Genomic DNA, 12,653 nt, shown 5'->3' on the forward strand with positions numbered 1-12,653 from the left:
ACACTGGTCCACATTCAAAAGAGACCTGTGGCGAGGAGATGGGCAGGAAGCATGTATGAATCGATCATCTCAGGTGACCTCCTTCCTAGGCTGGGCATGTCACTCAGCTTCTCATTTCATTTTCACAGTAACCCCAGGTGGGAGGTGTTTGTCTCAGGTTGGGTTCCCAGGAACAGACTTTGAACAAAGATTTGGGTGACAGCGATTTATTAAGAGTTAGGGAAATTTATAGAAAGAAAGATAATGGAAGTGTGTGGATTTGGAACAGGGATGTGAAGAAAGCCAAGTGAGGTGATTCTGGCTCTGTCCTGCAGAGGAATTCTGGATTCAGCTGAGTTCACACTGGGAGAAGTTCGCATCAGGGATTGTGTCATGGTACCCTCTGTCCTCGGTTAGGGGTATAAATTCCCAGGCACCGTGAATGTCAAGTGGGGTTCCTGCTGTTGGTGTGAACATACACGGGGAGTCAACATAATTGAAAATACTCACAGGATTAGAGGGGGCGTGGGCAGAGCACCCGTGGGACTCTTGGTATTCAGATGCCTCATGTGTATGGAAACTGCAGCTCAGAGAGGTGACGTGGCTCACCCAGCTGAGAAGTGGCAGGATTGGGATTCAAAGGCACTTCTGGCCCCCACGAGACTCTGTGTACTGTGTTCACTCTGCAAACCAAAGGGGGGACTCTCCTCCACCTGCTTCGGATGGGGGGGGGAGGCAGTGCCTAGAGGAGAATTAGTGGTGCTGGGAGGGACAACGCCCACTGGACAGGGAGCATTCAGGGCTCTTCCCAAAGAGTGGGCAGCTCTCCAGTAATTGTGAGGGGAGATGGGTGGTGTTTTACTGAATCTGCTGGCGCCTCCTCCCTCCATCTATCTCAGCCTCTGCGTGAGTTGCCCCCTCAGGAAAAGGCGGCAGCCAAGCGCTATTTATCTCTGTGTGGTGAAAAGAGGCTTAACAAATTAGCTGATGCTTAATTGGTGAGGAAAAGTAGGACAGGAAAGTTGGCTAGTGGTCCTGTGGGGTTTTCTGATCAGTTCGCTCCACCACTATCTTCCCCGCACGAGTCTGGTCCTCGGCGGTAAGACTCCTGGGGTAGCAGGGTCTCCCACATGCTCCCTGGGGTCTTCTGGCCACCGAGGTCATCCGTACTGTTAACAGGCTTCTGCGGGGACAGGTGGGGGACCGCTCATATGCACGAGTGGACTCACACCTTCAGATTCACAGAGCAGCTCCGAAGCAGGGCTTTCAGTCCTGTGGCCAAGAGTCAGGGTCAGAACTCTGAACAACCCAAGATTTCCACCCTGAGGTGCTATTCCATCTCCACCCGGACTGAGGGCTCCTCCGAGAGCCTCTGGCTCTTGAGTCCTTGCAGCTTATATAGAGAAAGCCTGGTTAACTGAGTTTGTAAAATGGGGCAGAAATTGTCTTCAGGACACCCCATGGGGTGCGAGAGGAGAACACCAGAGCCTGCTTCCTGAGGTGAGGGTTGGAGTGGCCAAGGCGTTTTTAGCCTTCTGTCCTTTATCCTGGGGAAGAGAAGATTTCTGTGGGCGTGGCTCAGGGAGAGCATGGGAGAGCTTGTGGGGCGAGGGGAGACTCCCCAGATGCAAACTAGGATGTGAGTGAGGCTGGAAACAGCCAACTTCTCATCACTGCTTCCTGGGAAATGCTGGGATGTGTACGGTGCCATTACTGGCGTTTTCCACTTCCTTTGACGGAGCATTTAAATAGATGACATACCTTTGCAGACAGAAAGGGGCAAGAGGGACCAGAGTGGTTATGCCACAGGTAGGTGGAGGTGATTTGTTTCCAGTTCAGATTCCTGCCCCTGTTTGACATCCCAGGGGCTAGTGTCCTCACCTGTAGGCTGGAGAGAGAGTTTGTGTCCTTCAGCCTTAACAAGGCCCAGGAAGGCCCCTGTGCCCACCCCTGGCGTCCCGTGGGGTGTTGTCTGGAGATGACTGGGGTGCTGGTGCTTACCAGGGCACTCCCACCATTTCCACGTGCTTGCTGCATTCACCAGCAAACCTGTCCATTTGAATGCAGTGAGGTTCTAACAGAACCCTGTGCGATGCCAGCGCGTCATCCTCGGTGCTGTGCAGACCTGGGGCTCTGCTTGGCCACATGCTGTCTGGGTGGCTGGCACAGGCCCTGACACCTCCCTGCTTTGTGTTAGGAATAACTCAGGGAAGATACATATTCTTGATATATTGATAAATCAAAAATGAGAGTTTTAACTTGATGTGTATTCCCTGATCTGACTTTAATAAAAACACCTGTCTGATATCCACTGGCAGCTATATGCTTGCAGATGTGACTGTAAAAGCCGGGACACCTCAAAAACCCCCAGGGGATGAATTTGGAGGGATAAATGAGGTATTTTCACTGCCTCAGCACATTTTTGTTTTTAATGGGGACGGATTATGGAACGATTTTGAGAATTTTTATTTTTCTGTATTTTTTCCAATAAAAAGAGTAATGAAAATTATATTACAAAATATGAGAGAAAAGAGGACTGTAATCTGATAGCGCTCATTCAGGTTGGTAGAGGGCCTGGCGTGGCGCCTCGGGCTCAGCAAGCACCTGGCAGATGCTCCCGGGGAGTATTCTTCAGGGACGTGCTTGAAAACCACCAGTCCCTTCCAATTAAAGGAGGGACAAAATGCTCATAAACACATACAGGAGACAAAATAATTAACTAGGCTCTGTCTGCCTTGGCTTTCTACTTCATTCGTATAGTCAGCCGTGTTTACTGAACACCTGCTATCTGCTGGTTATAGTGTGAGGTCATGGATCACAACTGTGACCTAAGAGCTGTGGCCCCCGACCTCACAGAGCCAAACTTGGTAGAGGAGATAGGCAATAAGAAATGAATAAATTGATAACCATTCAAGCATAAGGATGACCAGTGCTGTAAAGAAAGCAAAACTGAGAAGAGCGATGGGTTGGGACCACTGCCCAGGAGCCGGGAGAGCCCAGTTCTGTGCCCCCTAAAGGCCTGAAGGCAGCTCTCAGCCCCAGCTGTGAAGTGCTGTCTTCCTGGGTGTCACTTAGCATAGATGGACTGGAAAAACCACCATAAATCCCTTGATCCAGTTTCCTGATTCCGTAGCCTCAGACAAGGATGAGCCTCCTCCCCAGCAGTGTGCCTGCAGAAAGGGGTTTGCAGGCATTTTGAGGAGGGGAGGCTGTGCCCGCACCTGTGGCCCTGCGATGCCTGCGGGAGCTGGAGTGTCTAACCTTGCTCCGGGCTGGTGCGGGAGAGTGTAGAAGTACAGTGGGAAATCAAATGTCTGTGTTCAGATGATGCTTCTTGTGGCTCAGGCAGCCAGAGCAGGCCCCAGGGGGACAGCATGTTTTGTGAGGAAAAAATTCTCCAAGAACAATGTTTATTAAACCCCGTCTTGGCAATCATCGTGTGTGTCTGCCAGCTTGTCTTGCTTCTGTTCATGTCCATTCCTTTTCTCTCTGCAGGCTGTGGAAACCAACCTGGCATCCAAGGACAGCCACTGGGTCTTTGTGAATGAGGTAAGAGCCGCAGGATGGTGAGGGACATGGCCGGGACTGAGCCTCTGCCCCTGGGGAAAGCTCAGAGTGATCCTCTCTGGTCCAGTTTGGACTTGGAGGCTGGTGGGGAAATGTGGAGGTGCATCCTACCCCGGCATGAGATCAGAAATTTGGATTTGACCTGCCAGAATGATCACTTGAAGCAGGCGGGAGGGAACCTAGTCCTGAGTGCAGGAGGAAGTCACCAGGGAAAGGGGAATGGCGTCAGGTGTTGGCTATGTAGGGCAAAGCGAGGCCACCAATGGGAGCCAGGGGCTGGAGAGGTCAGGACAGGTGACCCAGTGGGCTGCAAAGGGCCTTGGGCAAATGCGGAGATTGAATTTCATGCAGAATGTTAGGGTGTATGTGAGCATTATGTGAGAATATGTGAGTGTATATGAGTGTACACAAGCACGTGTTAGTGGGGGTGTGCACATGTGTGAGGAAGGGTATGTGTGTGGATGTCAGTGTTTGTGTAGATGAGTTGTATGTGCAGGAGTGTATGTGTGTGGGTGTGCATGTGTATTTTTGTGTGTATGTATGAGTTTTTGTTTGTTTGTTTGTTTTTGGCGGGGGCTGGGTTTGAACCCACCACCTCCAGCATATGGGGCTGGCGCCCTACTCCTTGAGCCACAGGTGCTACCTATGAGTTTGAATATTTGTGTTTTATGTGTATGTGTGTGGGTATGCATGTAGATGTGTGTTTATGTTTGTGTGTGACTGTGGGTATGGGTTTGCATGTGACAGTGTGTGTGTATTGTGTGTGAGTGTATATGTGTGAGGGTTATGTATGTGTGTGTGAGTGTACACATGTGTATGAGTGTGTCTATGTATATGCATGAATGCGTGTGGACACATATGTAAGTGTGTGTGTGTGTTTGTGTGTGTGTACAGCCAATGGGAGCAAACCCCAGTGCACCTATTTAAAGGGAATGAATAGGAAGTCTCTCCCAGGACTGGCCATCCCGCTGATTTGATCCTTGGGAGGAGCCGGAACCTGAGGTGTCTTGGTGGGCTGGTCTGCTCTTCACTTGGGGCTCCTTGCCTGGCCCTGGCCTCCTCCACCCTACAGGGATTGCACCGGAGTGCTGTGATCACGTGACTTCTGTCTACATTTCTGTTTGGGGAGTACCAACCAGGGAAGCTTGAGTGACCCCAGTGTGCTAGAACTGGGAGCTGACTCAGAGTGCATTTCCTGGTATTTGCTGTCATCAGGGCTATGGCCTTCAGCTGCTCCAAATTAGCAGATCAATTTCTAATGGCTTCATTTGGGAAGATGTAAGGTTTATTATGTAGGTAATTTATTCTTTTATGATGCCTGTTTCTTCATTAGTTCATTGCTAATATAGCTAAAATAGTCTTGGGTGGCTTCTTTTAATAATTGCACAGGTAGTATAAGATAGTAACCACTTGCAACGGTCCACTTTTCATGGTTTTCCTCCATGAATTCACATCTTATTAACTCCGTGTGCACAGAGGCCAGTTGGAGCCATGCGTGGTAAACATCCATTTACTGTGGGGTACAGATGGTTGTGCTGGTAATTAGAAGGGACATGATTGCCTCCTTTCTGTTCCTCAGAGCTCTGCTCGAGGCCCCCTTGACCCTGAGAAGTTTTGATTCTCTGGGTTTTGATGACTTCTCTATGATTTCCTCAAAGTCCAATTTCCTTTGTTTCAGAGAAAGGATGCGTTCCATTTACCCTTTAAGTCAAATATCTGGTGCTGGTTCTCCTTTTTTGATGACTCCACAAATTGGAAAGTCAGTGTTCTCTGTTGTCAGGCTTCAAAAAAGTGCTGTTTTTACATTTGTAAATTGTTTCCTTTTCCCACTCCTGAATCCCTGCCTACACTAGGCACCCCTGTCTGTTTCTCCTGTCTCCCTCATCAGGTCTGGAGTTAATTCAGACTGACCAAGGTGAGGCACCCTAGGGCATTCCGTACCTGTAGGTACACTGCGTTTGGAGGCAGCGGGAACCCTGGGCTCAGTGTCACAAGAAGGGTCAGATGTGAAGTACACCTGTCAGAGCCACCCAGGAGCAGACTTACCTGAGGCCAGTGTGTCCTGGAGGAGTTCACCTGAACTCCTTTCTTGTCTTTCTTATCTATGGGGAGGATCATCTCCCTGAGGGGCAAGCAACAACAGCTAACCTTTCTTAGTCACCTATCATATGCCAGGCACTTGTCATGCATCTGCTATCTGGCTTAGTCCTCAGCAACAAACCTATATGGCAATTATTGTCATCTTCATTTTATAGATGGGAACATGGGGGCTCCAGAAGTTAAATCACTTGCCCAAGGTCATGCAGATATTAAAGAATATGTCTGGGATTTTATGGGAAGACTGTGAAGCGCCAAAATTCTTTTTACCAAATGATATCATCATGAACATGACCTTGGCAAAGACCCTTAGCTCATGGTCAGTGTCCGATTCAGTAAAGCTCATCCGAAGGCTCCAGTGGGCAAACTGATGGGAACACTCTTTGGCTGGCCTTTGCTGCCAGCTCTTGGACTTTCTTGAAGTCTGAAGTTCAAAGATAGGGCCTCTTGTAAAACTTCTACCCATGAACCCCAATGCAGTGTGGTTAATGACTGAGGTTTCTCCAAATTATGTGTGGGCTTATCCTTAGGAGCCAGCTGTTTTCAGGACTATTCTTTCCTGTTACAGGATGGCCCCCCTGAAAACTGCAGTGCAGATGTTCTCATTGCAGTGTTATGGCATTTTAGGCTCTGTGCATTTCTTAAGCTATTCAAGTATAGAGCTATAAACAAATAGCTTCTTAGCCTTTTGGTTTGTGAAGTATGATGACTAAGGATGGAATAAAGAAAAAAGTAGGAGTCAGGGGCAGGTGTTTGATACCTCACTTTCCAATGCGATCTCCAGAATCCAGCTGCTTTCCCATTTCTAGAAACCACTCTCCACTTCTCTAGGGGAAGTCCAACCTCCTCCAAGGAGCTTCAGTTTGTGTCTCTCCTATCCCTAGCACGAATGTGTCCTCTGGTACCCTCATTTTTTACAGCCTCTGCCCTTCAGCTTCCTCTCCTATATTTGACTTGTTTAATGTATTTTCCTGGATTCAAGATAAACATTCGAGGACACGTGTTTTTGTTTGCTTTCTTTATGCAGTGGTTTTCTTGGTCAGTATTGGTGTTGCTTATTATAGACCTGTGTTATTTGGGGAAGTAATTTGATACAGATGACATCTTGTGGGTCTGTGAGGCTCACCGACAGTTCCTGCAGGTCTCTGGGAACTACTATGGGGATGTGGGAAGGCAGATGTATTTTGGGGTATAAAGTATTCATATTTTCATTGATTGATTAAGTTACTAGTTACCTTAGAGGAAGGTGGGAAATTCAAAAGGACTTGTGGTGAACAAAATGAACCATTAGTCACGTTGGCCACTAGACTGTGAGTCCCCGGGATCATGGTCAGATCCTGTTCATCTCTGAATCCTCAATGGCTTGTGCAAAGAATAGATTCTTAAAAGGCTCGTTTGGAGGCCAGTTGATGTACGCAGCATAGGGCAAATGGCCTTAACAAGCACTTCCCAGTCTGCCTCAGAGAAAAGACAAAGGCAACAATTCAGACCAGATTCCAGAGATGGAGGGGACCGCTCTGAGGGTTCATCAGAAGCTGCCAGTTCAAGGCCAGCCAGCTTTAACTCTGGGTGACTTGGGTGGCTTTTGTGACACCGTTATCAGCTAGGATAAAGTGCTTCCTCTCTGTGTGGACTTCAGCACATCCTCGGGGGGTCAGGGATGTCTGCTGGTCCTCAGTGTTGGGTGGAATCTGGACTCAGAGGATAATGCCCTCCCCATGGGCCCTGTGTAGGGAACATGTGCCTCATTGTTTAAGTCTGGTCTCTTGGGAATTCTTTTATGAAATATGCAGTCTTACTCTCCAGTCTCTTGAAGAACTAGCAGTGAGAGGGACAGGACGTGCTGTTTCTGGCGGGCAGCTTTCGTCATTACATGGATTCTTCCAGACAGGGAACCAAAGCATGCTTTGATGAAAGTGGCTTAAGATGCTTAACGAGTGATGCAGAATGCATGTGTAACCTGTGCACTTGGGTTTTCTCAGTGACTGAGGCTCTGAGTGATGATTTACAGGTCAGCAGGGCCCAGGAAGAGGTGGCCTCCACCACTCAGGAGGCACAGATGGTGCGCCCTCAGCACTCTGTCCTCATTGTCAGCGTACATCAATGACACCACATCCCATGGCCACTCCAGACCTTGCCCTTGATCTCTAGACCCAGACTCAAGATTGTTCTTGACTTGGCTGCCCAAGAGCCCCCCCCATCACTACCTCAAACTCACCATCCTCCCCCAAACTGGTTCTTACTTAGTGCTCCCCAGTCTCAGAACCCACCATTCCTGCCCTTCTGGTTGGCTCCCCAGCCGGAGAGAAAAGCCCACATCCTGCGGCCCACCCCAGGCTGCTGCAGGTGGACACTTACTGACCTTCTGTATCCTTATTTCCTCATCCTTCTGCTCACTGTCTCATCCCTGTGAGGGGATTGGTGACTTTGCACTCTCTTTATTTATTTCTCCCTCCTGCCTCTGGGTTTTTGCCAGGACTTTTCTTTCCACCTGGCGTGTCCTTCTGAATCTGTGATTGTCCAGGACTGATCTTTCCTGCAGGGATCTGCTTAATACTGTCTCTTCCAAAAACACTTCCAGGTTTCTCTGGTAGAGTTACTCTCAGGTTGTCTTGTCCTCCTCACCCCAGCCCTGCTGTGTTGGGGGATTGCCATACTGCCCGATTCCCTGAGTGATCTGTTGGTGAGAGTCTGGATCTCCTTTCTCTAGGTTCCCTAAAGTTCCCGCACAGAGGGCTCACACACAGGGAGCTTGCTGGGTTAAAGGGTCTGACTATTTCCTAGGAAGGATCATCCCATTGGATCCCCAGTGTGAGGTCCTCCCAGTGTGGACCTCTGTAGCCCCTCGGCCTACAACGCTCTCCTGTTCTTGCTCTCAGGCCCCAGCCCCCACCTTGTCACTCTCATTGGTTTATCACCAACAAATCCGCAGTGAGGCTCCTTCAGGGGCCAGACTTTGCTTTGTCCCAGAGCAGGCTCTGTCAACAGTTCAGAGGCCGTCACTCCTGACTTTCACATCTCCCCAAAGTGCACGCTGTGTTTAAACAAATGAAAATGAGATTGGGCAACACTTGTATGAGGTGGAGGGAAAAAGATGCTTAATGCTCAATTGAAGAAGACACAGAGAAACGCTATGATGTGGACGCAGAATCACACAGCTTTCAGAAATCTCTATTTGGGATGCAGAGAAAGGGAGGAACGGACAGAAGAGTTGAGTTTTGTTCTTCCTTTCCTTTCGAAGATTCCAATTCTGTTCGAATATTCAGTCACTGCATCCTTTACTATCTTCAAAATTAATTTAGTCACACTGAAAACACAATTCTATTTGTTGTAACCTATTCACTTGTTTCTCTCCCCAGCCTCACTGAGGAGTCTTTGAGGGCAGGGACCACATCTTACCTACTTCTGCAGCCCAAGAAACCTAGAATGAAGAATAGGAGTTGTCATTTATTAGACAGAGCCGGATGGTATTTTTGAATATCACCTTCATTATCTATTCTTTTAACTTTAAAATTAACAGCATTATTAAGGTTTGATTGATATACAATAAAAGCACATATTTGTACAAGTTGTTGAATTTGACGTATGTCTACACCCATGAAACCATAACCACAATGAAGATAGTGAACATATCCATCACCCCCAAATGTCCTCATGCCCCTTGGTCATCCCACCTACCTGCCCCATCCTCTCCCTAAGCAAATACTGATCTATTTCTGGCACTGTAGATTATTTGTATCTTTTAGAATTTTATATAAGTAGATTCATATAGTATGTATTTTTTGGGGGGCATGGTTTATTTTACTCAATGTAGTTATTTTGAGATTCAGCTATATTGCAATGTGTAGCAATAATTCTCCCCTTTTTATGGATGAGGCGTATTCAGTTGTATATCACTGCAATTTGATTATTCATTCATCTGTTGATAGACATGTGAAGCCTTTTAGATTTCTGACTATGACCAATAAAGCTGCTAGGAATATTTACGTGTAAGTCTTTGTATGGATATGTGCTTTCATTTTTCTGGGGCCTATACTTACAAATGGAATTTCTGGGTTACATGGTAGATGTATGTTTGATTTTTTAGGAAACTGCCAGGTTGAGGCTTCCAGTTGCTCCACCCCTACACCAGCTTTTCTGATTTTAGTCACTGTAATGGTGTGTGACACTCCTAATTGTTGTGATTTTAATTTTAATTTCCCTGATGAGTAGTGCTACTTAGCATCTTTCCATGTGATTCTTTCCCATTTGTATCTATATATCACCAAAGGAGTTTGGTGAAGTGTCTGTTTAGATGTCTTGCCAATTTTCATTGGATTATTTGTTTTCTTATTATTGAGTTCTGAAAGTTCTTTATATAGTTGGGATACAAAATATGTACTTAGCCAGTGTTTTCTTCCAGTCTGTGGCTTGTCTTTTCATTCGAACCCTGTCTTTTTAAGAGTAGACATTTTTAATTTTGATGAATTTAACAGTTTTTAAGTGGATTATACTTTTAGTATAAAAGCATACATTTCTAAATTCCCTATCTAGTCTTATTGGTCAAATTTTCTTCTTATCTTTATGCCAATCTCATACTCTTTTGATTATGACAGCTGTATAATAATATTCAAAATCAGATTTTGTTAGTCTTCTTCTTTGTTCTTCACTTTCAAACTGGTTTTGGCTATCCTAGGTCCTTGGAATTTTCATATGAATTTTAAAATCAGCTTATCAATTTCTACAATACAACTAACTGGGATTGCATTGAATCTATAGTCTAGTTTGGGGAGAATTTACATCTTAACAACAGAGAGTCTTTTCACCCACAAACAAGGGCCATCTCTTTAATTATTTAGGTCTTTTCAAGTTTCACTCAATGATATTTCAACATTTTCAGTGTCCAGATCTTTCACATCTTCTTGTCAGATTTATCTCTCAGTATTTTATATTGTTGATGGTATTGAAAATGTCACTTTCTAAAAAATTTAAATTTCCAGTTGTTTGTTGATTGTATGTAGGACTGCAATTGATTCTGCATGTTGATTTGGTGTCCTGGAACCTTGTTAAACTTGCTTACTAATTCTGATAGGTTTTTCACAATATTTTCAGAAAAAAAATTTTTTTGACCATGATGTCCTCTGGGAATATACCAGTTTTATTTCATTCTTTCCATCTGGATACTTTATAATTCTTTTTCTTGCTAGTAACACTGATTAGTACTGCCTGTACAATGTTGACTAGAAGTGGTAGAGCAGACATCCTTTTTTTTTCCTTAGTATTAGCGCAAAAACACATAGTGTTTCACCGTTAAGTACCAAGTTAGCTGTAAGTTGTTTATAGATACCCTCTATCAGGTTGGGGAAGTTTTCTTTTCCTATTTGGTGAGTTTATTTTTTGTAGGAATTGATAATGAATTTTGTTTAATGCCTTTTCTCCATCGATTAGGGTGATCATATGGTTTTTCGTTTATCAGTTTGTTAATATGCTAAAGCATATTGATTGATTTTTCTAACATTAAAGCAATTCCACATCCCTACTTGTCATGCTATATTATCTTTTGTATATATTGTTGCATTTTATTTGCTAACATTTTGATTAGAATTTTTCTCCTATATTCATCAGGGTAATTAGTTTTTATATATTTCTTCCCTTTTAGTCTCTTTCTGTGTTTTTGGTATTATAACACTGGTTTCAAATAAAAAGTTGGGAAGTATTATCTTCTTTTCAATTTCCAAAAGAGTTCTTACAGAATCGTTATTATTTTTTCCTTATTTGTTAGAAGTCAGCAATAAAGTCGTCTAGACCTGGGGTTTCCTTTGGAGAAATGTTTTAATTACAAATTAATTTCTATAATAGACATAGAGCTATCTATTTGTTCTTGAGTGAGTTTTGCTATTTTGTGCCTTTCAAGGAATTTTTTGATTTCATCTAAGTTGTCATATTTATAGGTATAATGTTCATAACATTCCATTATGGTCTTTTTAATATTTGTTGAATCTGTAGATGTATCATCTTTCTCTTTCATAATATTCATAACTTGTGTCTTGTTTCTGTTTTTCTTGATCAGTCTGATTAGAGGTTTATTGCTGTTATTGATTTCACAGAACCAGCTTTTTATTTCATTGATTTTTCTCGATAGTTTTTCTATTTCCTTTTATATTGATTGATGGTTTTATCTTCATTATTTTCTTTCTTCTGCTTACTTTAGCTTTAATTTACTCTTCTTTCTCTACTTCCTTAGGGAGGAGCTGAGATCATTGATTCAAGACCTTTCTTTTGCTTTAGTGCTATTTCCCCTTACGTGATTTACTGGTATCCCACACTTTTTGATATGCTGTATTTTCATTATTTAGTTTCAAGTGCTTTCTATATCATTTTCTATGATTTCTTCTTTGACTCATGGGTTTTAGAAGTGTGTTATTTAGTTTCCAAATATTTGGAGATTTTTTTCAAAGATCTTTCCGCTATTGATTTCTAATTTAATTCCATTGTGGTCAGACAACACAGTTTTTATTACTGGAATCCTTTTAAATCCTATTGAGACCAATTCAATAGTCCAGTATATTGTTTTTCTTGGTAGATGTTTTATGTGCTCTTGAAAAGGATGTGTTATCTGTTGTTATATGTGAATCAGGTCAATTTAGTTGATAGTGTTGTTTGTATCTTCTGTATTTATTATTTTGTTTCCTTTTTCTATGAATTATTAAAATATTCAACTTGAATTGTGAGTTGGTTTATCTCCCCTTGCACGTTCATCAGTTGTTGTGTAATGTATTTTGGAGCTTTGCTGCAAGTGGCATAACTGTTTAGGATTTTTACGTCCTCTTGACTTATTAACCCTTTATCATTATGAAAAGAACTTCTTTTTTTTTTTTTTCTTTTTTTTTATTGAATGGTAACTATGTACATTAATGCACTTCTGGGGTACAGGGTGGGGTTTTCACATGCAATCTGAAATACTTCCATCAACTGGTCAACACAGCCTTCATGTCATTTTCTCAGTTATTGCTTTAAAACATTCACATTCT

General features: G+C 43.9%; 1 protein-coding gene across 1 annotated transcript in view; it reads left to right on the forward strand.

Moving 5' to 3' along the window:
• GRID1 (glutamate ionotropic receptor delta type subunit 1) overlaps positions 1 to 12,653 on the forward strand; it is a 731,600-nt gene that overhangs the window by 428,252 nt on the left and 290,695 nt on the right. The window contains exon 5 of the mRNA XM_003783500.1: positions 3,475 to 3,528. Coding sequence (XP_003783548.1) covers positions 3,475 to 3,528 — 54 coding nt within the window. The remainder of the gene's footprint in view (positions 1 to 3,474; positions 3,529 to 12,653) is intronic.

Source organism: Otolemur garnettii, unplaced genomic scaffold, assembly GCF_000181295.1.
Source record: "Otolemur garnettii isolate 467f Iridium unplaced genomic scaffold, OtoGar3 scaffold00008, whole genome shotgun sequence".
NCBI classification, from domain to species: Eukaryota; Metazoa; Chordata; class Mammalia; order Primates; family Galagidae; genus Otolemur; species Otolemur garnettii.